The 26633-nt window shown below is 37.9% G+C and overlaps 5 protein-coding genes across 7 annotated transcripts in view; 4 read left to right on the forward strand and 1 right to left on the reverse strand.

Annotated features, from left to right (window-relative positions):
- LOC122656831 overlaps positions 1-3486 on the forward strand; it is a 31063-nt gene extending 27577 nt beyond the window's left edge. Inside the window, exon 3 of the mRNA XM_043851493.1 lies at positions 3476-3486. The gene's annotated coding sequence lies outside the window, so the exon portion shown is untranslated. The remainder of the gene's footprint in view (positions 1-3475) is intronic.
- On the forward strand, positions 780-8229 carry LOC122656830 (ribose-phosphate pyrophosphokinase 4). The gene is made up of 7 exons (XM_043851492.1): positions 780-1171; positions 2689-3004; positions 3163-3258; positions 5312-5380; positions 6118-6246; positions 7605-7704; positions 8026-8229. Exons 1-7 carry the CDS (start codon positions 795-797, stop codon positions 8160-8162), a joined length of 1224 nt encoding a protein of 407 aa, XP_043707427.1. The 5' UTR covers positions 780-794; the 3' UTR covers positions 8163-8229.
- LOC122656827 (anthranilate phosphoribosyltransferase) lies at positions 1234-17228 on the reverse strand. Of its 2 annotated transcripts, none has more exons than XM_043851488.1 (11): positions 16802-17228; positions 15893-16369; positions 14536-14693; positions 14278-14361; positions 14115-14167; positions 13215-13296; positions 12713-12820; positions 12360-12483; positions 11904-11989; positions 9537-9784; positions 1234-1246 (listed from the first exon to the last, which is right to left on the reverse strand). In XM_043851488.1, the coding sequence occupies exons 1-10, from the start codon at positions 17193-17195 to the stop codon at positions 9563-9565; spliced, it is 1788 nt and encodes a 595-aa protein (XP_043707423.1). In that variant the 5' UTR covers positions 17196-17228; the 3' UTR covers positions 1234-1246; positions 9537-9562. The 2 variants fall into 2 exon arrangements, with proteins under 2 accessions (XP_043707423.1, XP_043707422.1); XM_043851487.1 differs by lacking the exon at positions 1234-1246 and adding an exon at positions 9372-9453 and having other exon boundaries at positions 9540-9784.
- Positions 17229-19966: 2738 nt separating this feature from the next.
- LOC122656834 (early nodulin-like protein 1) lies at positions 19967-20706 on the forward strand. The gene is made up of 2 exons (XM_043851496.1): positions 19967-20221; positions 20309-20706. The coding sequence occupies exons 1-2, from the start codon at positions 20017-20019 to the stop codon at positions 20698-20700; spliced, it is 597 nt and encodes a 198-aa protein (XP_043707431.1). The 5' UTR covers positions 19967-20016; the 3' UTR covers positions 20701-20706.
- Positions 20707-21824: 1118 nt separating this feature from the next.
- LOC122656833 (protein POOR HOMOLOGOUS SYNAPSIS 1) lies at positions 21825-26094 on the forward strand. 2 transcript variants are annotated; one of them, XM_043851494.1, is made up of 8 exons: positions 21825-22116; positions 23476-23592; positions 24635-24700; positions 24822-24919; positions 25110-25324; positions 25415-25464; positions 25724-25751; positions 25956-26094. In XM_043851494.1, the coding sequence occupies exons 1-8, from the start codon at positions 21847-21849 to the stop codon at positions 26012-26014; spliced, it is 903 nt and encodes a 300-aa protein (XP_043707429.1). In that variant the 5' UTR covers positions 21825-21846; the 3' UTR covers positions 26015-26094. The 2 variants fall into 2 exon arrangements, with proteins under 2 accessions (XP_043707429.1, XP_043707430.1); XM_043851495.1 differs by lacking the exon at positions 25724-25751.
- The last annotated feature ends 539 nt before the right edge of the window (positions 26095-26633 follow it).

Raw genomic sequence — 26633 nt, forward strand, 5'->3', positions numbered from 1 at the left:
TTGATTATATTGGTTGATTTGTACTGATATTGAATGGTTTTAAATCCTCTCCAATTCCCCCAAGTGCGGTGCATTTTGGGGTAGAGAGGTCAGCAGGTGCAACATCCAACAGTCCAATACCTAATTGATATACATTGACCAATATGATATAGACGTAACATTTGATCCCATATCAGCTGGATACGATCAATACATATTGATGTTGATAATCCTGATACCGTGAACTGCATCCATGGTATTCTTAGATCAGCACAAATATAACAGGTTGGATGGAACTGGCAAGGGTTTGCCACATGGCAAGTTGTGACAAGTCCAAATGTCATCGGCGAAGGTGACCTCAGGAATATTATCCTATTGGTGAAAAGAACTCTACTTGGTCTTGTGGCTAGTGCTGCCATTATAGAAAGGCAAAAATCCTACTCAGAATGATACTTGCATGGTATTTCCACTGCCCCCATTGGCCAGCGTGCGCAAAGGCCCTGGTAGCGATCTCTTTCACCCATTGTTTGTAATTTTGGGTTCTACCAAAAAATTTAAAAAAAAAGTAATTTTGGGTTTGGGAAGGAGAGTTATCAAATGTCACATGTGTATCAAACGGTCATCTGGCACAAAACCCATCTTTTGCAATTCGTAGTCGTGATCCGACGGCCAACGTGCGCCGAAAATTCTGAAATTTTGCACTTTCGACGAGTGATGCTTTCTGCTACTCACACTCACAGCCAGAAGCAGTACTGAAACATATCGGTGCTTAATTAATTGCCTACTACTGCTTACGGAGAGAACGTGTCCGCCAGATGGCGGCTATTCCGTCACATCCGTCGTTTGGAAATCCAAGCTCTGCTTGCCACTTCAATTTCAAAACCCTAAATCCCTCATTTGTCCACGTGAAACCTTCACAAATTCGATCTTCCAAGGGGAAGAAGCAGATCACTTGTGAACTCAGAAGCTTTGAGAACTCGCTGAATTGTAGTATTGATTCTGTCTCTGGAACTGATCACTTCCACATCGTTCAAAACTCTTCTGTTGTTCAGATGGCCGCAACTGCAGCTATGGATTCGCCTCCGAAGACTTCGAAGAAGGTCTGCCTTTTCTACTGTGCTGAAATGAAGGAGCTCGCTGAGAGAGTCGCTGCTGAATCCGATGCTGTTGAACTTCGTAGTGTCACATGGAGGTAGGTTCTTTTGTTTACGTTTTGTAGGAAATATTTGTCAGAATATTGAGAGGTTGTTGCCTTGCCGTAAGTAAACTTTCGATCTTTCACTTGCGTGAAATTTTCATAAACTTGTAACAGAAATTATTAGAAAAAATGACGGGCTGACAAAAGTGGACATTATACCGGCCAAATAAACTGCAGAAATTTTCATAGACTTGTAACGCCTTTTTTGAAAAGAGACAGGAGCATTTGGTTACTTACAAAAGTGGACATTCTACCAGCCAAATAGATTTTTTTTTTGACAAGAAGGTCGGACAGGTTGTTTTTTTAAGGATTGTAAGGTTATAGCTGGGGAGAATCTTATCACTCAACATAGATTGGTGGTTCTAGTCTTCTAGTTATGTGCCTCATTTCATAGATTCATAAAATAGGGGAGCCTATTTGCCCTAAGATAGTATGGTGGAGATTAAAATGAGATTCTTTGATTTCATTTACAGATAAAGTGGTCAAATAAGGAAAGTGGGACCTTGAAGGCGATACTAATTCGATGAGGAATCTAAAGGTAAATGGCATGCCCCCTAGGGAGTCTTGGTGGTGGGATGATGAGGTCTAAGCAGCCATTAAGACTAAGAAGGTTAGTTTTAAGACTTGGCAAAGGACTAAGGAGGTAGAGGATCTAAAAAGGTATAAATCTGCTAGAAATGAGGCTAAGATGATTGTGGGGAATGCAAGGAGGAGGACATATGATGATCTTTATAACAATCTGAACACAAAGGAAGGGGAAAAAAGTTATATATAGGATAGCTGGAGTAAGAGAAAGGATGAGTAGAGATGTCGACCATGTTAGATGTATTAAAGTGATAATGGTAAAGTATTAACAAGGGATGAAGACATTATGAAGTGATGGAATGAGTATTTCTGCTGTCTCCTAAATGAAGAATTTTCGAATAATAATGCCCCTGAGGGAGGTATTCCTTATCGTGACACCACTTGTCGTAGATATATACGCAAAAGTAGAGTGTCTGAAGTCGAAGCTTTCAGTAGGATGAAAATAGAAAAGACACCATGCCTAGATGGAGTCCCTATCGAAGTGTGGAAGAGCCTAGGAATAGTCCCTATCAATTATTTCTTGACACACGTTCTTTGCTGCTACTTTATTAGATGTCTGAGCCACTCGAAGATGATGATTATGATTCCTACATGCTTTTGGTCCCTTATTGAAGAAAATTACAGGGATGTTTACAACACTGGGTGCTTTTCCCTCATTTGATTCTCGAGGCAGATTAGATGGTGAACTCCCTTTGTATTGATGTTTATTGTGATGTCTTCCATGGTCGTAGATATTAGTCCTATTATTATAGCTCGTTATAGTCCTTTCTTTTCCTTTTTAATTTCTGTACTTCTATTATTGATGACCAAGTGAGTAAGTAAGAAGGCACATAAATTCCTTAAATACTTCAGAAAACTTCCAAATTTATAAATAATACAGATTGTTGTGCATATTCTAATACATATTATGCAATCAACTACTTTAGGACATTTGAAGATGGATTCCCCAACTTATTCATTTCTAATGCTCATGGTATACGTGGCCAGCATGTAGCCTTTTTGGCATCATTTAGTTCTCCTGGAGTAATTTTTGAGCAACTGTCAGTGATATATGCATTGCCAAAGATGTTTATCTCATCATTTACATTAGTCCTTCCGTTTTTCCCCACGGGAACTTTTGAGCGTATGGAAGAAGAAGGAGATGTTGCAACAGCATTCACTCTTGCTAGGATCTTGTCAAATATACCAATTTCAAGGGGCGGGCCAACTAGCTTGGTGATTTTTGATATCCATGCCTTGCAGGTTGGTGCTAAGTATGACATAGCATGATTTATTCTCTCCCATCCACTGGTTTATTATTAAGGCACCAACCTTTATGTCCTAAATTCTTGTTCCAGTGGTCTGTTCAAGACATGGGTCAAACTTACTCTTGCCTCCACTTATTTTGCCGTATATTGCAGGAAAGGTTCTACTTTGGTGATAACATCTTACCATGCTTCGAGAGTGGTGTGCCTTTGCTTAAGAATAGGCTTCAACAGCTTCCTGACTCTGACAATGTAGGATGGCTTCTCTCTATTTATTCAATTGAGAATTGCTAAGATAGTTACTCATCTACTTAATTGGTATCCCGAGAGAATTGCTAAGATAGTGACTCATCTATTTAATTGGTATCCCATATAAAAATCAATCATATGGTAGATGCTTGCAAATGGTGTGGAAGATTGGAAATCCTACTGCTCCATCTGGTTGCAAGGGAAATAAAGGGAAGGGAAGTGAAATCAATCAATACTAAAGTGGAATTTTTTCTTTATCATTATCTCAGATGATGGTACTTGGGCTCAATCATAAATAAAAGAGAAATAGAGGTTGATGTTGCACAAAGAATTAAAATAGGATGGATGAAGTGGATAGCTGTGTCCAGAGTGTTGTGTGATGGACGAAATCCTTTAAAACTAAAAGGTAAATTTTATAAGACAGTTATACAACCGACAATGATGTATGGAGCTGAATGTTGGGTAGTAAAGAAACAACATATAGATAAACTTAGTGTAGCTGATATGAGGATGTTGAGATGGATGAGTTGTAAAGCTAGAAGGGATAAAATAAAGAATGAACAAATTAGAGCTAATTCAAGAGTAACTCCAATACCTGATAAGCTGTGAGAAAATCGTTTGAGGTGGCATAGACATGTGTAACGGAGGTCTTCAGATTCTCCAGTACGGAGGAGTGATTTGATTCAGATTGAAGGAGCTAAAAGAGCCAGGGGTAGACCTAAAATGACTCTAGGAGAAGTGGTGAGGAAAGACATGCATAGCTTAGGCCTTGTAACAAGTACGCTTTGTATAGAGCTGATTGGAGGGAAAGGATCCATGTCGTCAACCCCATTTAGGTGGGATAAGGCTGAGTTGAGTTGTTTCTCACATGATGGTGTAACTGACTCCAAAACATTCTAAATTTGTTTATTAAATTTTATCTTGCTTTGCAATCAAATTCCTCTGTTTTGAAAAGTAAATTAAATATTAAAACTGAAAAGTATCATTACCAAATATGGTAAGAGTTTTTAGTCATGCTACAACAGTAAGGTTGCTCTATTGCAACTTGGTGGTCACGGGTTTGAGTCAGGAAACAGCCTCTCCGCAAAGCAGGGGTAAGGTTGGGAACATATGCCTCTCCCCAAACCTTGAGTAGCAGGAGCCTCATGCACTGGGTATGCCCTTTACACAATCATAATTACGAAATTTCCCTTCTTTTCAAAACTGGTTTTCATTTCCTTTCATAGTTGTTAAGGCGCCTAGGCGAACCAAAGCGGTCGAGGGGGTTAAAAGCAAGTCGACACCAACAAGGTGACAAGGCGTTGCCTAGGCAACCAAGTCGACACCAGAAATCAAGGCGAGAGAAAGGTGCTTGGACGCCTAGGCAGCACCTTGACAACAATGCTTCCCTTCCCTTTACTTGTAAGTTGTAACCAGATGGAGCCTAAAAGGCAAGAACACTGGGTGGATGGCAAAAAATGACATGCAACACCATCGTGATCCTTTTCATGGTATGTGGTTCCTTCATGCTTTCCAGGAAGTTGGCATTGCTGTGGTACAAATTGATTTTGTTAAATGAAGGCCTTAATCTTATTGGACTTTACAAAGCATAACTTCTTTTGGAGGTTAGGGCAGGGGAACAGGGTTGTGCTACTAGTGCAAGGTGAAGGCAGGATCCCTTAGTAGGGTTTGATTTTTGGTCAGAATGCTAGCAAGCCACTGACTTTAGCAGCATAACCAAATGTCACCTTCTAGTTAATGTTTTTTAATTTTCTTTGACTGAAACTCTGTGCTTCTGGAGGCTGCTTTGTTGTGATAAGCCATTGCCTCCTGCCTTCAATCACACCCTAGTCTCATCCTTTCTAGTATTTATTCCAACTGCAGTTTCTAGTAATTCTTATGCCAACTCTGAGTTTCAACATATACAATTTCATAAAAGCTGCTAGTTCAAAATCTTGATTGACTAGTAATGAACCATTTGTAGCGATAGGATTATCATATTCTAATGTCTTCATTTGTCAAGTAATATAACTCCTCTTATTGTCCTTGTTTGAAGCTTACTGTATTCTTTTTCTAGATATCTGTTGCTTTTCCAGATGATGGTGCATGGAAGCGATTCCATAAGCAGCTGCAGCATTTCCCTATGATAATATTCCTACTTCCTAACAAAGAGGGTGAGACTTAAATGAATTAAAAAATGTACATGGGTTTTCCCCATATCGATATTGCTGTGTGCACCAATAGAATACTACATACAGGTCATGGGAGTGAGATGAGTGAGTAAAGTAAACCAAGTATTTGCTAACAACCTGATGGGTCCCATATGCCCATGTGAAACTCAGTCCAGTTATCATATGCATCAGTTGTCACAAAGTGAAGCTCATACGCCAATGTGCATACAGACACCCCATCCCAGGAAAAAATCTCAACCTGATCACTAGTTGTCTAAGTCAACCCCAAAATGGGTGGATTCAGACGTTTGGTTGATGATCCTGCCCAAACAGTAGGCATGTTGCGTTAGGATATGCATCCCTCTCCCCCAGCCCAATAGGTAAGATAGCCACTAGCCAGTGGTTAATTTTGTTTGAGCATTAGTGGTGAAAACAGGACTAAATTCCTTGCCACTTCCATGAATTACAAGGGAAGTGCACTGGCATTTTTAACCCATCCCAATCATAGATCAAAAGTTGTGCTTAAAAACATAAAATTTAGCTATTAAAACAAGCACCTAAATCTATACATTTGCTCCTCAAATATTTCCACCATACACCCTTATGCTTTTGCTGAGCTCACATTGTTTCTACTTAGTAGCTAGTTTATATCATGGTTATCCATTACATTTGAATTTCTTGACTTGTAATATATTCCCAAGTTGAAATTCAGATTGTTTGCACCAAAGTTCGGGAAGGCAACCAAAGAATTGTGTGCCTCAAAGAAGGAGATCCCAGAGGCCGTCATGTTGTGATCATTGATGATCTAGTACAATCAGGTGGTACTCTTATTGAATGTCAGGTATAAACTTCTCAGACAAAGGCGTTTTACTTGATTACAGTCCTTTTCTTTCTTTGTTTGAAATCTAATTGGGAATAGGTTTCGTGGCGGCAAAAGTTTTGGCCTTTGAGATAGAGATGTAAATGGAGAGTTGAAAATCTGTTTTTCTATTCGGATTCATATCTGTTGATTCGGATATTTATCTGGATAATCATATATTTGACAAATTCAGACACCTTTCGGTACGTGGATGGTGATCAGACACAAATCCAAATGTTGGTTTTTCTGCTTCAATAGTATCCACTCTGGTTGTAATTAAAGGTTATAAATTTGACCTCCCAACTCCCAAGTAGCGTGTTAAATGAAGCTGGTATATCAATTGCTTGGAAGTCCACCATGAATTTTGTGGGTCCAATTGTTATCTTTGTAGTCGATATTCCAAGGGGCACCTCCTGGTATTGTCATAAGCTTGGACATCCTGTGTAGAAGGCTTGAGATCAAGAGGATTGTATCCCAAGCACTGGGCAGTTAGCACTCTTTAAGTGGACAGACAATTAAGTTGAGGTTACTTTGGGATTAAAGCCAAGATTTAGAATACCCCTGCTAACTTCAAGAACAAATTGAATATTTTAAATTCAGCTACAACTAGATCAACTATCCAAGCTATGTTTCGGTTTTAAGCTCTGCAATACTGAAATTGTAAATGTTAACAATGGAATGTAACTTATTCTTTTGAATTACAGAAGAAAAATATAGAAAAATTTCCCAGGTCAAATCCACAGATTAGATGGTAAGACTTATTTGATTCTCTTAACTATTGGCATTGTAATATGTAAATCTTTAAAATGCACCAACTGCCAGTTGATCCCATTAAATGCATCCTTCGATACTGGCTGTTACCTGGATGTCATATTAGTATGTGTAATAAGTATGATATAAATATCTTCTTTTTTCCCATGGTTTTGGAGTGGGTGGGAAGAGTTTGATATGATATGGCAATCTGGAAATATGTTTTTTTTCCCCATCTGGTGCATTAGGTTGATATATTATGTCCATAGCATAGACTGATTGCGTATCAAGTATCAATTGTAGCATATTGGAGCATCTGCATGGTGTACTCCAATACATTGTAGCATATCAAATCTCTACAGTCAGATATGGATGGTATACACATACATTGAACATGGACACAATGTTTAGAGGATAAAATCTCCTACTTAAAGAATATATTGCTTTCCTCTTTACGTGTGATTATTTGACATTAATGGGGCTTTGTCATGATTATTAATTTTCATCATCTAATTTCTCATTAATCACTAAAGGTTGTTTAATATAGAATGACATTCTTACAATGCTATTTTTTTTTTGGTTTCTCCCAGAAAATGCTGGCTGCACATGGAGCAGCCAAAATCAGTGCCTATGTCACACATGGGATTTTCCCTAATAAGTCCTGGGAACGGTTTCAACATGATATTGGAGGTACGCATGTGTCTGCATTGTTATTTTTTGAACCTCTAACCACCCATTACCTTTTTATCCTTCTTCTTTTTGTTTTTGTAGTAATGAAAATTTTACATTTTTACATGTCCTTTTAGATCATTTATTTAAAATAGGATGGGACTTTTTGATGTGCTAGAAACATCTAATCAGTGAATGAGATGTTATCAGTGCACAAACATCCTACTATATGTAATACTAATATGTTCTAAACTTCAGATCATTTTAGATCCATAGGAAAGGGTGCCTTCTTTGGTTAATCTTTCCATATTGTTTTTAATTTTAACACCTTGTGTGCATCAGGTTCCCCGGAGAATGGGATGTCGTATTTCTGGATCACTGACTCCTGCCCTCTGACAGTGAAGGAGATAAAGAACAGACCCCCATTTGAAGTCCTTAGCCTTTCTGGCTCCATAGCTGCCACCCTTCAGATATGGTAATAGAGCACCTCAGAAGGTTAGACACAAGTCATGCAAAGCTGTCTAACTTTATGTTTCCTTGACTTGAATCCGAAGAGAGATAGATTGAGGCCCGGAAATATGACACAAGGGCACTTATATTGGGTTTAGAGAGAACATTCAACCCCTCCGCCACCCCCCCCCCCCCCCTTCTTTTTTACAAGAAACTATTCCCATGAACATATTGCTTCATCATCAGGATGGGAGTTATTAAATCGTGGCAGACCACAAGTGACCAGATCATACGGTTACCGATTGCTAGTTCCAAACCATATTTACTAATCTGTTGATTCTGTTCACTAAATCTGTAAAAAACTGCTTATTTCTCTATTGCATGTCTTCTTTCCTGCCATATGATGTTTTCAGACTGGAGGAGGAAAATGTTATCATATTGCATGTCATGGCATTATAATCCATTCATTGGCTAACTCTATCAACAAAGAATGTTGCATCATGGTATGTTACATTCATTTGTTATGTGTTTAATCAGTATTCAGAAAGTTGGAAATCAAATCAAGTCCATTTAATTGTTTGGACTGAATAAACCATTAAACCTTTTGCCCTTCACTTTGGTCCAGGTTGAGTATACGGAGATTTTTTTTCTTTCTCATACTCCAAAAGAGATTTATAGTTAGTTAACTCTGTAATGGGAATTTTTAGCATGTCTGAAACTATGTCAAATCAGTCCAAGTGGAGCTGACCATATGTCAATTGAACCATGGAGAAGCACAGGGCAGAGGGAGACTTTGTAAAGCCTTCAAAGGAAGGCCCCTTCTAGGCATGGTGATGGGAATGAAAACCCTTAAATGAAACAAGCCATTAAAAAAAAAGTTAATATAATTTAATAATTTCCTAGTAAGCAATAAAGGAGAGAGTTTTTCTTCACCGTGGAGAATCGCACCATGGTTTTAGTATATGGTATGGCATCAGTATCGATCTTATATGAGATAAAATATCCACTTTTTTAGTTAGCACATAGGGTTTATAGCCATTTTATCGATACTGTATCGGCTGATGATACCAATTACTACTGTTTAGTAGTAGTAGTAGTGGATGAAGAGATCTCTGTCAAGGTAAAAGATTACTTGGTCCAATAAAGAATATTCTAGAGTGATCATTTGTTAGGTACAAATGATACAAAAGAATCAGTTATGGAGCAAAACATCGACAGATGAACATCCAATAGCACATTGTTTTATATAAGTTGGACGGTCTAGATCTTCCACATCAGCTTCCAGATGACTAAGAACACCACATCACTGCAGGCTTTATCAAGTAACAAAATCCAATTAAAAAAAAAAAGGAAACGAAATAAACAGAAGAGTTTCTCTTGGTACTTAAAAAGAAAATGAGAACAGATTCAATGCAGCTAGGGCTAAATTTTAGTTCACTTCGTGTGAGATCTTTATGTAATTCAAAAGCCTCTTTAGGGCTTTGCCACTATCTATGGCCTCTCTAGCTCTCTCCAGTGCGGTGGATATATCATCAGCGCCATCACATCCCAGCAAATGGTCCACAATTCCAGCATTCAAGACAATCCGGTCATAAGCTGGTCCTTTTTCACCACGAAGTGCCGATAACCCGAGCTCTAGATTTCTCAAAACCTAAATTCAGCACAAAAGAATCATGATTTTCTCATCTGGTCAAGAAGTATTACAAACACAAAGAGATAACCAGACAACAAAAAAAGGAAAAAAGAACAAATGAAAGTGGGATCACAGTTTAAAAACACGGTTGGACGAGCTGGGTCAACCGATCCGTGAAACCCTGGGTGGGACAGAGAAACATGTTCTCTGTTCAAGATCGACCACCAACAGCTTTCTTATATCCAGATGAGCAGTCATGTCTTTGCAAACCAATTCAACTTGATTATTTTTTCAGGTTTACTGTAGAGATTCCTTTCCTCTCAGATCTCCAAACATTAAATTATGTAACAAGCTTAGTGAGAAACTGCCGTTATAGTCCAACAAAAGCAAACTCCACAAATAGGGATTATGCCCTCTGATTTGAACCAATGCCGTCAGCTCTCATTATTCTAAGTCACACAGTTGTGGTATGAAAAAGAATGAGTTGGGTGTATGTCCATTTTAATAGGTTCTGTTCAACTGATCTTCCCAGTGGTCAGATTTCAAGACATTAAATGTAAGGATTTTTTCTTTGACAGCTCTTAAGGTGTCAAATAATTTATAACCTATTTATCAAAAAATAAATAAATTTAATAACCTTACTTTTTCCCTTCTAGTATGATACAGTCTTTTATCATTGAGGGTAAATACTGTCATTTCATATATGTATTCAAAAAATATGTATGACAGTAACAGCATTTGATAATGACATAATGATAAGTCGTTTCAAATTATTTTTGAAAATTCTTCTATACACCTAAATTAAAGAACTTTTGGGAATAATAAAAGAGGCAATTAAAAAAAGATGTCAAATTCTAAATACACCTACAGAGGTGTCATTTCGATAGTCCTTATATGAAGCTCAGTTAGGGGTATAAGGTTAGCTAAACTGTTAATGAAAATAGCATTGTTCAGATTTCAAGACATTACATGAAGCTCAATAAAGTATGTTAGTAAAACTGTTAATGGCACCTGGTTTTGATAATTTACCCTTTTTCGTGCCTTCTTGTGTGTCACCACTTTAAATATACTACCCCCCCCCCTCCAAACAAAAAAAAAAAGAAGCTGTTTATGGTTCTCTATATTTTTAAGTACGCTTCTGAAACTTGGTGTACCTCTACATATGTGGGGTTCGACCCTAGTCACCATCTTTTCCGCCCACTAGCACAATTCACCCAGTTCTGTTAATTTCGTTACATTCTTGATGAAATGTTAGGTGTAGTAAAGTTCATGATGTCTCATGGTTCCATAAGATACCAATTAAGAAACTACCATATGTTGTTCTACAGAGGGCGGGCCTTGGTGTAACAGTAAGGTTGTTCCATTGTGACCAAGTGGTAACAGGTTTGAGTCTGGAAACAGCCTCTTTGCGAAAGCAGGGGTAAGGCTGCGTACATTATGACTCTCCCCAGACCCCACAGTGACGGGAGCCCCGTGCACTGGGAACAACTATTTGTAGCATCCTTATAGGTTAGGATTCCAATGTACGATATCTACCCAGTACAATTGTTCGTAGCATCCTATTTAGGTTAGGATTCCAAGGGATACCATACCAATCTGGCTTTTCCAATTGCTCCCGATCCATGGAATAGAGTAGACATGTTTCCGGGGAGCACATACAGAAATTAGATATCATACATTATGACCCTCCCCAGACCCTACAGTGGCGGGAGCCTCGTGCACTGGTAACTCCTGCTTTCATATTTTTTATAGTTTCCTTAGTTTCTACAATCTCCATAGAAATCCACAAGTTTTGTGTCTTTCTTTTTATTCTTTCCACCAGCAGCTAAGTTTTCAAACCTTTTATGGAACTTGCAAGAAAATATCCAGAATATTAGTATTGTATTTGGCTAAGCCTGAGTAAACCCAGAAATATAGCCTCATCAAGCATGACAAGGAACATGAAGATATATATGCTGCTTTTACATCAAATCCCTTCCATTTTGTTTCCAACTGGAAAATGATTTGCTGCAAAGCATTATTCTAGAAGAGGATCATTTTGTCATAGAGGGAGTAAAACATCTCAGTTATTCGATTGAAGCAAAGGAGTCTGGATGATTGGCTCTAAGAAGAAAAATGACAGCTAATGAAAACTTACTGATCTGTCGGTTCTTGGAGTATCTGTAGGTTCAAAGCCGTAATCTTTAGCATTAACCTCTAGATTGAAACTCTCACGTGAAACTCCTGCATACAAAAATAACGATGTTACTAACATGTTTTTATTTTTTTTTTTGGTGAAAAAAAAAATCAACGGAACTATAAAAAATATGAAAGCGATTGTGGCTGTTACTAACATGTTTTGATTTTGATTGCCCTAAGAAGTGGTTTAACCAAACGTATAGCGATTGAAAACCTTCTAGATTCATCAAGAGATGCATCCTAAATTATAGATGCACCATGAGCATGCCATGATGAAAAAGGGAAAAGCAAAAACCCAAAGAATGATAAAGGTAGTGATTTTATCCCAAATTTCCATAATCTGATCCAAAGCCTCCCCCCCCCCCCCCCCAGAAGAAGGAAAGAGAAAAGAAATGGAAAGGTAAAAGATTCACACCATCAATCTCAGAAGCTGATGCCTTGCTCAATGAACGGAACCCTGAGCAGTAGTTCACTGGAAGGCCTTTTGATGCACTTGCTGATCGCAGTCTTGTTGTCATGGACAGAGCACCTTCCTCGCCCTACACCAATGCCAAAGTTGAAAGATGGGGTAAAAGTTACCCTAAAAGATTTTCCATAAAGACAGTAAATAAGAAAGCATTAGGGTGAGCACCACTAAATCCCAAGGATGTTGAGTTGGTGATAGTAAAATTCATCAAATACCACCTTTAGTTAGAGCATTTGTATAAACGAAGCAACTGTAGCAACAGGAACATGTTGAGATCTGTAAACATGAACAAGGATACCCACCTTCACCACTAAACCTGAATGGACTCCTCTTCTTCTCATGAGCATTAGCAACATATCTTCGTAACCTTCATGATAGAATCCAGTGACAATAGCTTCTCTCCCACGAGCCTGCAAAGAAGTAAGGACACACATTAACAGAACTAGCAGAACATCACACTCTACAATTGGTCATATAGCAAAAAAAAGGCTATATTGGATCCAGGATAGGATCCAGTAACTGCACCAAACACATGCTTGTTTCCAACATTTCCACAAATGTCCCCCCTCTCCCACCACTCCCCAACACCCCACCCCATCCCCCCCCCCCCCCAAAAAAAAAAGATACAAGAAGTAGAAGAGAGCGAAGTGCAGAAATGCAACAGTGTCAACTTCAATATTTCTTCAAATTTTCAGTCAACAGCAAACTCTAAACATCATAATTTATACTTTTATTACACTATAGCAACTGGATATCCACAATAGTAGTTAGATTACTCAGAAACATAAGATTTGGACAACTAACCCTGACAAACTGCTGGACCTTCTCAGATGTTGCTAGAGATGGGCGCTTTTTTATGTGCTCCCTCAGCCCTATTAATGAAAATCTGCAAAAGAAACACAGAGGTATTAGCAGGATTATGTTTTGATCTTGTTCTCATAAATATTGTTTGATTGTGGATTGCCCAGGGTTCTTTGATATAGTTGTTTGCAACCTACTTGGTTTATACTACTGTACAACTAGGCATGCCTTCAGCAATGATGAATCATAATCTGGTAGAATTATTCAAATCTTGTTTGTAAGTTTCATAAATAAACCTCAGAAGGGATGAATCATATTTGAAAAAATATCCAAGGAAGATAGCATGGTGTAAATTTAAAATATTTACATCCAGTGTCCTCTTTCTGGACATCTTTAGTCATCTTCAGCAACACAAAATAGTAGAACGATAATAAGATGGGAAGCAAGCAGAGTGTATTAGCATCAATGTTCTACAACAATGAAGAATTTCAACATGTTAAGCTATGTAAACATGGTGTTGAAGTTATAGTTTTCTTGGAGCCTTAAAACCAAGAAGAAAACTTACACATCACAGGAACAGGACAAGAACTTAAACACATCAAGTTAGTTGGCATTGGAAACACCAGTCTCATTATGGTATAATTTGGGGAAACTAATGAGTAAAGTCTAAGGCTACAAATTTACCTGAAAAAGAAAAACCAATAAGGCTACAAATTGTGTTACAAAGTTATAATAATGCATTGGGAACCCTTTGCTTGTCATTAAATAATTTGATTTAATTTGTTTCAAACTCCAGAGAGATTAACCGATTCAAACACTAAGGATCATAGTAAAGGAAAAATTATAAATTTATTGCATTAAAGATATAAAATCGATGGGGATAGTAATGGGAAAATGTCTTACAGAGATGGCTGAGCTTCACGTTGACTTATGTATGCAAAACCAATGTCCTCATCCTGAAGGAAAAAAGTAAAATATCCAGTCAAACAAAACACAGAGGTCAGAAAGGGGCATATACAACTATTAATGAAGTTTGGGGAAATGTAATTGGGGAGAATGACTGCACCTCAAGAAGTTTTTTGGCCTCCAACGGGGATAAGTGTGTATCTGCTCCCATGAACTTTAGCATTTGCTCTTCAGTTATGCCACCCTGAAAACCTTAATACCCACCATTTCAGAGGGAATCATTTCAGACATGGTGAAGCAATCATGTGATGGTTACTATGGCGACAATGGAGAATGAACACATCAATAACAACTGGTAAATTATGAGGAGAAAGTTTAAACCGATTAAGATGTATTCGACAGATTCTAAATAGTGCACCTTAGGTGGCATCCAATCTACACCATGGAGCAGGCAAGATTCCCCATAAGAGGCTCTTACTGCAGCTACAAACAATGTGCTCCTGAAGTAACGTGTGTTTCCATCATAAGGTTCACCATAGTGAGTCAAAGATCTGACATCAGCAACTGGAGGAGGACCTGGTAGACAGCAGATGAAAAATAATACATAATTTTTAGATGACTAATTTTGTAAATAATTGGTGAAATGTAAACATTTGTTTTGTTGAATGATTCATTTACTGAAAATGATTCCATATTAACAACAGGGTATCAAGAAACAATGATCAACGAAGAGAGATCTGTCAGATCCATAGTTGATTCAACAAATTACCAAAAAAAGAAGAAGAAAGATGCTATGCTTGAACTACTATAACATATAAAAACTAAATTATGCCATAAGCATTGCCTATAAATACAAGACAGTTGACTATAATTTTTCATTGTTAACATGTTTCAACATTCTTTCCCTGATTCCCTCCAAATAAAAAGTTTAGCTGTTCAATTTTCTCTCTTTTGTACATAATTATTTATGCCCTCTGTCATAACAACAGAAACTGCTACCATGACATTTTGTAGATCAGACCATCATCCAATAAAACACCCCCTCTGAAGATCCAAATAAATAAAACTGAAACAACTAGAGAAATTAAATTATTTCCAGCGCAGAAGAGACTATCAATGCCAACTCCAGAGATGGTGTGTTTAGATGACATAAAAACCAAAAGTATACACGCGTAACACATGATGCTTTCAGATGGCATAAAAACCAAAAGTATACAAGTAAGACAGGATGCACCTAAAGAGTTATTTCATGCTAGTGAGCTAAATTTTGGTTATGTCTGACACCCAACATTGACATAAATATCTGGACAAGATATATAGAAGGCATCTTCTCAGTAAGAAATGCTAGGCAATGCAAGTTTTTAGATCCCAAAGAACACTAGAAAGGGAAATCCTCTAGATCCTGAAATATCAACGAGCATTAAACACAACATATAACCATGCATTTAAGAAAAAAATTTAACAAACATAATACATTAATAAATAAATAAAATAAAATAGAAATTGCCAATTCAATTCACAATATGGAGAAAAGCCCAATCACTTCCTTGGATCGTAAAACCATTAAATTCTCAAAGACATTACAGAATAGCATAAGATTTGAAAAGAAAACCAAGGAAAAGTCTGAAAGCACATAATTTCTTCTGGACATACCCTTGCAGTGTAAGAGGAACCAATATCCATTGAAAAAATTAGAATACGGTGATGCTTTAATGAATTTGAATGCAAAAAAACACCAGAAATTTCTTAGTTAATTTAAAAGTGGGAGACATTACCGAGCTCATCATCAAATGCAAGACAGTATGCTTTAAGTTCACGATTTGTTTCTCTGTTCATGCGCTGGCCAATCAGAAATGCTGAAAATAATGACTCGCTCACTTGTTCAGACTCCAGATCTTCTGATCTTAATGGAAGAACATCTCTAAGAACACCATGGACCTCTTCATATCCAAGATGACCCCCTGCCAAAATTTCCCTCAAAGCACCAGTCATCCTCATTTCAGTAGTGTTATTACCCACATATTGTGGTCCAATTGAACTACCCATTATTGACCCTTCAGGATCAGCAATAAAAATGACATCAGCTGGAAGAGTCCGATGCAGAAGTGGCCAGAATTTGTTCATTGCACGTCTTTCTCCTTCACTCCATTGGGTAGCTTCCGGAAAGGAATTTGCTCGTATTGTCATTGCAGCAAAAAAAGCTCCAAGTTGTGCTTTAGAAACTTCTTCTTCATCCTTGAGCTCTCCAGTTGCTAGGCATCCATAAATTAAATAAAACAAAACAGCATCAATATAAAAGATCTATCTGAAATTTTAGAAAGCTGTTCATTGAATCTTTCAAATTTCAAATTCAAAAATAGGAATGTTCAGTTAGAACTAAATGGAATTCTGCGTGTGCTGTTCCTCAATGTCATCCAAGACAACCTTAGCTCCCAAAAATCATATAAAGTGGAAACAAGAAAAAACATGTCACGAGCTATAACAGCGAAGTGGATATTATTTAACAAGGATGCGCTTATGATTAAGTTTTAAGGAGATTACAATCCTTTGGGATTTCAATTAGTAATCACTACTCTGCCAATTAACTACTAATCGCACCTCCATGCCTTAATATAAGAGATAACTGTAAGAAGGAAAGGAAAATAAAATGACAGGGGAAGAAGAAGAAGAAGAAGAAGAAGCACCTGATTTGAGAATAGTATCCAAGACCTTGTGAGCTTGCTCTTCGCCAAGCGGCCTCGTCTGCGTCGGTCCCGTACAGACCCTAGCTTGAGCATCAAGCAGAGTCTGATTCGGTTTGGGGATCTTCGAATTGCGATACGAGGAAGAGAACGCTGGATTTCGGATATCAGAATCAAATTCCGAAAGTCCTAATTGATCAAGAGTTGTAGAATCCAACGCGAAATTTACAGAGGTTGTCTTCCTTGACCAAATGGAACAGTCGCGATCGTTCGCGAAGAATTGCAGAGAGATTTGGTTTGGCGGATTTGTGAAATTCCGAGTTCGATTGCAGTGATTAGAAAGGATGGAAGAGGAAGAGCAACTAGGCTTTGGATATGGATTCAATAGAGCTCTCATGGCTTCTACGACTGAAAATTGAAGACAAGGCTAAAGCAGAAAAAACATGGAAGAAAATTAACCTTCTTATGAGATTAGAGCAAAGAAGAGTGGCGGATTCATAATTTTAAAACTTTTCCAATCCAAAATATATATATGGGATTGAATTGCCGCAACGCTACTGTCCCACATGCTCTCACGTGGGTGTCATTTTCCAGCCGGAACTGGTCGGATCGACCGAAACCGGTTGGGTCGGTACATCAGTTCGAATTTACTTGAACTCTAATTGGCTTGGTTTTAGTTTGAGGCTTTTATAAAAAATCGATATAGTAGAAACCAAATCGATACCTAACAGCCCGATAACGACGTAATAAAAGCCTATTAAGCTAACCCAATAAACGATCATTATCGATTCACACCGAAATGACCGAAACCTAACTTTGACATCCCTGGCTCTTTCATATTAGTTCTTTGTTTTTCTTTTCTTTGACCATGTGGGCCACACATGGATGATAGTATTCCCACATCACCATTAGTGTGGTGTGCAGATTCCTCTACGTACCCTCTTCCAATACAAAAGGGAAAAAGAACACTGTCTTGTTGTGTGGTCCTTGCGTTCATATATAAGAGAACACAAAATTACCATCCTACCCCTTGTTAAATCAAAATTTTAATCCATGTTCATACTCTGATGCGCTCTCATTGGGCCTGTGCTGATGCAGTTGACCATGCGACAATCTCTTGCCTCTTACTTAGTTATCTTATACATTAACAAATAATAAAATAAATCTATCAAATGCACAACAAAATATATTTCTATACAAAGATTGTTGTGATCTTTAGACGTGCATTTTTTTTGGGTAGAAAAAAGATTAATTATTAGATCGAGAGAAGCTCGTAAATTCAGAGTTACATAACATCTGAATCCACGGAGTGGATAACGGCCAGACTAATCGACTCGACACAGTAAAGGCCTTCCTGGCTAGAGTGTTAGCCAAACTGTTACAATCTCTGGGAATATGTTTGTAATCACAAGAGAGAGGACGGGGAAAGTTGCAGAATATCCTCCACAAGGGGTGAAAGATGACGAGGAGTTGTGCCTGAGTTGCCCATAATGAATTGAATGGCTTGTAGGTTATTTGATTCAACCAAGACATTAACAACACTCTCCTCAATAGCTTGTCGAACTCCATTTCTAATAGCTAGAATTTTGCCGATAATAATGTCTGGGATTGAGACTGGCTCCGATATAGCTGCAATAGGGGTGTCCCTTGGATCTCAAAGGATGAAGCCGATGCCAGCAAGATCTTTAAACAGCATTGAAGGTGTGTTGACTGAGGCTGCATTTGGTATGCATTCTAGGTCGATTTTGCATTCTCAGATGACAAAAATAGTTGTTTTTATCGACTGAGAATACGAAATCAACCAAGAATGCATACCGAACTAGCTGAGTTTATTATTTTTCCTCTACTAAAATGTTAAGAGAAAATGTTAGGAGAAAATGGGAGAGAGTTTTCTTATATAGGTAAGGGTTTATCCACCGGGATCAGTGAACAAAGGATGAAGGAAAACTGTCTCTAAATTATAAAGTATTCCGAGATTGGATTTTTTTGGACTTAACTAATAATGTTCAATGTTCTTGAAGATTTGAAAGGTTCTAGAGAATGAGTAAATGATTAAGACAATTGAGAGTGAAACCGCTCGGGGGGAGGTCCAGGTTACATAAGTTAAGACTGTAAATAAAATCTGGATTCTATTCGCATCTTTCCTGTCAGTAGATTTTCGGATCTATCCATATTTGATCCATTTAGATCTCTAATTGGAAATTTGGTGATTCCGTTAAAAACTGTTTACCTACTCGATGAGTTAACAAGTGATGAGTTTTGACAAATGTTTTAAAATTTGGTATTGGCGGTGTATCAGACTATTAGTTGGATTCGGTATCGATACGAATCTTGGGCAGCAAAATCGTCCGATATGATTTGATGCTATCGATCAACATCAGTAATGTTGGTGACCGATAAGGTTACTGATACGATATTTTATTTCAATGGTTATGAGTTATGACTTATATGTAGGGGTGTAAATGAATAGCCAAAATCCGTTTATGTATCCGTTTAGCATTATCCGAATCTATCCGAAAGCTAAACGGATGCGGATACGAATAGGCTATAGCTATCCGAAAAGCTATATTTACATGTAAACGGATAAAATATCCGATCCGTATCCGTGTCTGTATCCGTTTAGCACTATCCGAATCTGTCCGATAGCTAATCGAATGCGGATGCGGATATAGCACTATCCGAGCAGAATCCGATCCGTTTACAGTCCCACTTATATGATTGAGGGATTGCGTGTGCGGCCGATTACAGAGGTGAGATAGAAATCAACAGTGCAACCTTCTACAATTACGTATCGGGTGTCAACACCTGTCCATTTTTTTCCCATATATACCCTTTTACTTTATAATTAGCAGAAAATGAGACAAGATATTTTCCTTTTTATGGACCCCACGTCTCCACCACTCTAGAGTCAAGCCTGTTTTCAACGAACGAGGCTCCCCACTTCGATATCCCATTACCCACTGGGACGGATAGATTCTAGAAAGAAAATCGCTAGACGTGCTTCTTGAAAAATAACTAACTCTTTAACTGTTTGCCGTTGGTCTCCCTTCCCCACTTCGTCCAGTTTCGCTACCTTCGCCCCGTTTTAGAATTTAAAGACACCTCTTCTACACAACCCAAACTTACCTTCTCGAGCACTCTCATTCTTGATTCTCTCACAGAACTGGCATTACTCCTCTGCTTCTACTCTACAATCTACAGTGCTTTTCTCTTTAGCAATGGCTTCTCTTTTAGCTACCAAGGTTTGTAAATGTTTGTTATTAGCCGCCACTCTTCTCCTAATCTCCGTAGCTACCGTCTCTGTGTCTGCTTTAGAGTTCAATGTCGGCGGTGCGAAGGGTTGGGTTAAACCCACCGGAAACGAGAATGAAACCTACGAAGAGTGGGCTAACAAAAACAGATTTCATGTCGGAGATTCCATCGGTAACTCTCACTAACACCCTCTGTTTTTCTCTTGTTTTTCTGTGTTGTGTGTTCTCTGTTCATTCGTTGAATTAGCTGAGATTGCAGATTTCAAGTACCAGAATGATTCCGTGCTCCAAGTGAACTACAACCACTACAAGAACTGTGACGTTTCAGATCCGATATCCAAATTCAACGACGGGAACACAGTGTTCCGATTTGATCGTTACGGTTTCTTCTATTTCATTAGTGGGGAGCCCGGGCACTGCAAATCTGGTCAGAAACTGGATATTCGGGTTATGGTTCACCCGAGAGTAGAACCACCCAGTCCTGCGGCTCCTGCCCCCTCGCCAGGATCAGGTAGCCGTTCCGGTGGTGGAACAGGTGGCGCCGCTGGAGGACCGCCTACACCAAACTCTACTGTTAAACTCTCAGTTGGATCTTATTTCAAGTCTGCTTTTTGGGGCATGATTGTCGTTCTCTATTGTTCGTTTATGTAGGAATTTAGGATTTGCTTGTTCTGTCGCGTTGCTTTTAGTTTTCATTATTTCTATTGTATTCTTTCTTACTTATGATTTCACATTGACTTCATTTGACCATTATTTCTAATAGATATTTAATTTTGTCTGTGATACTCTGTTGCTTTGTAATATTATGGAGCAGCGCGTACATGGTTTGCATTCCAGTTATTGTAGAGTTCGGCTCCTCCGCAAGTACCAACAGGTGATCGTGCATGTGAGAGCCAACCATCTATCTTAATTTTGTTATTTATAAAAAGAGAAAAGGTTTTTAGGGAAATAAAGTTAAAATCTGATTGGCTCGATGTACGTTCGGTTGTTGGTACGTGCAGATGATCGGATTTTGTTATTGTACTATTACCCCCTTCCCCTAAAAAAAAATAAAAATCAAATATTGCATTGGGGAAAAAGAACTCTGGCTAATAATTAATGGGTATCGAGTTATATAGCAAAACCATTCGTTGGCCAATGAGAGTGCATGTAAGGGGATTGTTTGAATGAGAAACTTTAATTTTATTGAAGGTCTGAACCATAATTTTATGTAATCCTGTACATGGACGCAGAAAACATGTGACAAGATAATGTTTTTTTATATTACACATTTGTATAAATGCCCTCGCATTGGGTTGGATCCATATGCACGGATCCAAATTTTATAGACATATAGATTCAAATGTTTTCTATTTTTTTGTTGCTTCAGCTTAAACAAGAGTTTGCAAGTGGAAAAATAAATTTCTGAAAATTTAAGACAATAAAAGAGTGTATGGTTGCAACATCATAAACATTCAGACATACATGGGATGTATATGCCAAAAAAAAAATAAAAAAATCGTAGAAGTATAATTTTTTGGCATTAGATTTAGAAGCTTGAAAAGTAACAAATCCAGACCATATGCTATCTATCCAACGGTCGGTGTTATTCCCTCATCATTCAATGTGATACAACGTAACAAATCCAGAATGTTCAATCGTATCACAGAGTATCCCCTATAGAATGACCAAATTATCCTCGTCTAGCACAGTTACTTCCCCTTCTTCTCCACGTAGGTGCCTACAAATAGCTCTTGTCAGAGACAACAGATTACAGAAAGTTGAAAACACGCAGAGACAGCGTGAGGGTAAAAAAAAATGGCGGGAGCTTTATCGCTCATAGAGACTGGAAATGTCGAAACCTCGTTCACCGCCATTGTAGAGCACTGGGAGGTGGAGTTCTCTCGCTTCTTCAACTTCCCTTCCCCGCCTTCCCCTTCTCTTGTTCTTAAACCTCTCCGCAAATCCATAATACATGGTGTTAGAGGTTCCTGGCTTTCTTCATCATCAACTGCTTCTCTGGATCTCCGCTCCTATCACTCGAGCTCTGAAGTCATCCTTGTCGTATCTCTTCGTGGAAAAATCTATGTGAGTAGCCGTGTTGAGATGATGACAGTCAATTTCCTTTACTGGTCTGTTAGTGTTTAAATCTATGTGAGTAGCCGTGTTGCGATAGTTGAAATGGTTTGACATGGCGTGTAGGTTTGCTGAGTTTGCGCTTTCCGCGTTTTCTAATTCAGGATTTCCATCAATCTTTTTCATCTATCATTTATTTACGATCTTTAATTCCTTAGATTAATTAAACATTCATGCAAGGTTAACTCGATTGACTGAGTGTGGATTTGATTTGCAAAGTTCTGGAATCGTTTTTCGTCTGCCAGAGCTATCTCGATCTTTCCATTTCTATGTTCTGTATTTTATTTCTGCAACGGACTTCATTGGAATCTTTATCGGATTTTCATGTTCATCATCGTTTTGCGTCTGTTTCCTCCAGAGCTATCTCGATCTTTCCATTTCTATGTTCTGTAGTTTCTTTCTGGAGTTCAACAGACTTTATTGGAATCTGCAGCGGATTTTCATGTTTGTAATATAATTCCATTAGCATCTGAAGATGTGCTTATGTATTTAAGATTCACTATGAAACCTTAAGTAATAGATTATACTAGTAGGCGTACATGGATTCCTGACGTGTTGTGACTCTCTAATCCGTGGAGTTTCAGTAGCCATCTTTTTGCAGCGCATTTGCTCTGGCTTATATGTTGATGTTCGTATTTCATGGAATTTCTTACTATTTGTGCCTTTGTGGTAGCTTCCGGATTTTTTCTTTTGACAAAAGTAACCTTTGATTTCGGTTTTAGTATAGTTTTTGGTGTCATTTGGATGTAAGCTAAAGTTTTTGTAGCTCATGTAATCAACGGGAGCATATTAAATCCAATTCATTTAGCTCAGGTTTGTTTCCCTTTTTACTGTTATTGCTTAAGAAATTTCTTCTGTGTGTTATAAGGAAGTTCCGGAAGGATTTTTGCTTTTTCTCATTAATTGTCCTTTTGGTTTATAATGTCACTTTCCTAGAAATTAGGTTTTATTTCTTTGAGAAAATGATTTAATGCCTAGAATCATGAAAGATCTAGCTTGAAGGGATGGTCAATTTAGAATACCCGAGTCTTGAATATTACCTTTGAGGGATTCCAGGGGTGCTATTCGTCAATCTGAACTTACAATACCTTTCCCCCCTTTAATTTTTATCGACTATGATGTTTTATTTTATTTTTTCAGAGATCATGGCATTCTGTTTTCAAAAAACTTGTAGACTCTGACCAATAAACTTTCCTTTCCATTAATCTGTGCAATCACTTCTATAAATAATCAAAATGCTGCATTATTGCTTGTTATGTTGTGGTCCTTATTTCAGATGCACCACTTTATTTATCGTCTTCTGAGGTGCAGGAAGAACATTTCCTTTCCAATCTGCATTTCTCCTGGCCCCAGGTGTCGTGTGTCTACCAGTGCCCAACCAAGGGAAGCAGAGTCGTATTTGCTAGCTACAAAGATAGTGTAGGCCAGGCAAGCTCCTAAACTCTCTTTAGGAGTACAACCCATCTGAGTTGGGTATGTGTATCTAAACCATACAGTCTGAGCTCAGAGAAGGAATCTATATATCTTTCAATTTTGAAATTAACAGCGATTGTTTAACTAAAATGTGTTACTCTGGATGTTCATATCCCTCTCCACCGACCTCTCCCCCTTAAGAGGGAGGTTGGGGGTGGGGAAAATAGGCTGCTGTACCATGGTTCTTTTAAAAGAGTGGTTAAAGAAAATGATGGCAACCTGAATTGAGTTTTCAATGGTTTTATTTTATTCTTATTTTTCTGATGTTCTTCCGTTGTGGAACAGCATGTGGCATTAGTTTGTGATAACTGTTTACAAATTAGAAGTTAAATATTTCGATGATCCTATTGGAGATGAAAGTGTAACAGTGAGAACTCTTTTTGCTAGACTAAATTTATGAATTGTTGCTGTGGAGTGATTCATAATCTGGTTGCTCTCCAATGGTCATAATTTCACATCATTATCATTCTTGTGACTTCTGATCAAGTGGATGCAATTTTTGCAATTGCATTTTCTGTTATTTCCTGCAGTGGCTGTTGATAGGATCGTGTATCTTTATCTTTTTTATCTGGGGGGAGGGTGAGGAGTGTATCTTTACCCATCTTCAAATTTTTGACCATATTCATTTTTGTTTCCTTACAAATGATGGGTGAACATTTTTTAGGGTGTACTTGGAACTTCATTAGTATGTGTTCTTCTTCTAAGTTTTTCTCCATTCTTAAATGCAAATAATGCAAACAGATGGCTAAGGTCTTACAATCAGGTTGATTCCTTTTGCTTAGTTTTATTCAATAAGATCTTTCCATTTCAGCATCACAGCTTTTGTTCTGTTGATATCCTTGTTAAATTTGCTCCCTTAATTGGCTCTGTAATTGGATTTGAGGACCTCCTTGGGATATATACTTTTTTTTTTCAGGTATAATAGTTTTGAATTTGGTGTTATATTTTTATATTCTTTATATGGCAACCCCAGACTCAGCTTGCTGTGGTTGTGCAGATCCAGAAGTTTGCTTTGCGTTTTATAACATCTTCTGAAGCAGAAACATTCATAAATGTTTTAAAGGTGCAAACAGTGCAGAAGTTGTGATATTGAATATCATTTTCAAGACAAACAAGGCCTCTCTTTTTTTTTTTTGCAATATTTCTTCATTGCTTTTTAATGGGCATGATTTTTTCTTTTCCAGGAAAGGTTGAAAGACATAATAGATATTGGGTATCCACAAAACAATATCAAATCTAATATTTCATCTGAGGTCTCATCTTCAAATGGATTCCAGTGCAGGTACCAAAGGTGCTCAACAATTACAGAACGTCTCCTTTTATCTTGCTTATTGTTGTTGTTGTTGTATTGTTTTTCTATTGTCAGAAAATACAAGTTAGTAAGAAATGAGAATCCAATATCAAAACTATTGTCCATTAAGAAAAGAAATCAAAAGTACCACTGATGTTTGTAGTTATGGTTTTTTGTTCAGGGCTGAGGAGGATGCGATCCATGTGACTCCTGATGTTAGCTATGTGACTCCTGCTCTTACTTATACTCCTCAGATGCTGCCACTGGACTATAAAGCAGCGCAGACCCCATGTTTACAGGAACCAGTGCCTGCTTATAACTTGGAAAGCGTTTTACCAGCCCTGCCTCCCAGCTTCACTGCCCTACTTGCCAGCTGTTGTACTGAGGCTGAACAAGGTAGACTGATTGCACGAATTGCAGTGTAAACATGCTCCTATTCTGTCTAAGGTTTATGTTCTTCCCTAAATGAGACCATGGATGTTGCAGAGAAACCAAAGGTAGTACCGGAGGAAGTTGACATTATGAACCAAATCACGGTAACTTTCCAAAATCTCAATTTCAATATCATTGTGGACACTTGGGTTACCACATCATCATTGTACTGTAGTGCCTGTAATGGCTGTAGCTTGGTGAAACTTCTTGCAACCTGTTTATTTTCTGTGGAGAGTGGTAGAGGCGCAGCAGTATAACAGTGTGGTGTGGTACCTGGTGGCACCTCTTTGTCTAATAAGATAACCATTTAGATTGAAATGTTTGATTAATTTTATTCTTTACCTTTTGTCCCCTCCTTTCCAGAAATGCATGTTGGACTCTTCCTTCAATGGTAGGTCAAATTCCTTATATGGCCAGTAATTCTCAGTTATGAATCTTAAAGATTGGGTATGCAGTATTTCAGTTTTAGGTTGTTAGTCTCTTAGTTGAAAAGTCACTTCTATTAGGCAAATGATCAAGAAATTGTCAGCTTTGCAGTTTTTTTTTTCTCCCCTTATTATTCAGATGCTGAGTTTATATTTTCTGTGCCTATCAGATGTGCTGGTTAAAGTGGAGAAATATATTACTGAAATGGGTGGCAATTTGTCAATATAATCATATCCAAGAGATAAAGGCAGTTTGACTTCAATTTTCTGGAGGTGATATAGCTTTTAAGCAAAGTTCAGTTCATTTTATATTCTTTCATGTTCATATTTTCAATGGTACATTTGAGTAGCTTTAGACTTTAGTAAGAAACTCAAATATACTGCACTCAACTGGGGGGATTGCGGTTATTGTTGTTTCTTAATTCGATTATCTGCATAGTTAGACATTGATGTACTCAGATTTTATGGACCAATTTTTTCCCCACAATTTCGTGCCATGTACTCCATTCTTATTAGGTTGTTAATTGCTGGAGACTTCTGTACTGCACTTTTACACTCAGATTGACGTTGTTGTGTGACTCATGGTTGTTTACTATTTTGAGGGTAACAGTTCTACTACATTTCGTTTTCTAACTTTTACTGACGGGTAGGGAAATAGGCTTTCACCAAGCCAATACAACACTTCTTTAAGAACTGGGAGAATCGTGTCAATAAATTTGTAATTGCAATTCACTTCAATACTAGTGTGGTATCTTGGTAATCAATCGGGATTTACATAGTATAATGATGTGGATCTTGGTAAAGGCTGATCACCAAATGCACGTCCAGATCCAATCACATTTTAATTT

The sequence above is a fragment of the Telopea speciosissima genome, chromosome 3 (assembly GCF_018873765.1).
Source record: "Telopea speciosissima isolate NSW1024214 ecotype Mountain lineage chromosome 3, Tspe_v1, whole genome shotgun sequence".
Lineage (NCBI taxonomy): Eukaryota > Viridiplantae > Streptophyta > Magnoliopsida > Proteales > Proteaceae > Telopea > Telopea speciosissima.

Bases quoted from the DNA above. Each gene is read 5' to 3' on its own strand.
- LOC122656830 (XM_043851492.1), top strand. From the start codon at position 795: ATGGCGGCTATTCCGTCACATCCGTCGTTTGGAAATCCAAGCTCTGCT. The intron at 3,005-3,162 runs GTTGGTGCTAAG...CGTATATTGCAG, and splicing joins TTGATATCCATGCCTTGCAG to GAAAGGTTCTACTTTGGTGA. The intron at 6,247-7,604 runs GTATAAACTTCT...GGTTTCTCCCAG, and splicing joins GTACTCTTATTGAATGTCAG to AAAATGCTGGCTGCACATGG.
- LOC122656833 (XM_043851494.1), top strand. From the start codon at position 21,847: ATGGCGGGAGCTTTATCGCTCATAGAGACTGGAAATGTCGAAACCTCG. The intron at 22,117-23,475 runs GTGAGTAGCCGT...TCTGAGGTGCAG, and splicing joins CTCTTCGTGGAAAAATCTAT to GAAGAACATTTCCTTTCCAA. The intron at 25,752-25,955 runs GTAGGTCAAATT...TGTGCCTATCAG, and splicing joins GTTGGACTCTTCCTTCAATG to ATGTGCTGGTTAAAGTGGAG.
- LOC122656834 (XM_043851496.1), top strand. From the start codon at position 20,017: ATGGCTTCTCTTTTAGCTACCAAGGTTTGTAAATGTTTGTTATTAGCC. The intron at 20,222-20,308 runs GTAACTCTCACT...CTGAGATTGCAG, and splicing joins TCATGTCGGAGATTCCATCG to ATTTCAAGTACCAGAATGAT.
- LOC122656827 (XM_043851488.1), bottom strand. From the start codon at position 17,195: ATGAGAGCTCTATTGAATCCATATCCAAAGCCTAGTTGCTCTTCCTCT. The intron at 12,821-13,214 runs GTTAGTTGTCCA...ACTTCTTTGCAG, and splicing joins AGGTCCAGCAGTTTGTCAGG to GCTCGTGGGAGAGAAGCTAT. The intron at 12,484-12,712 runs GTGGGTATCCTT...GCATTGGTGTAG, and splicing joins ATTCAGGTTTAGTGGTGAAG to GGCGAGGAAGGTGCTCTGTC.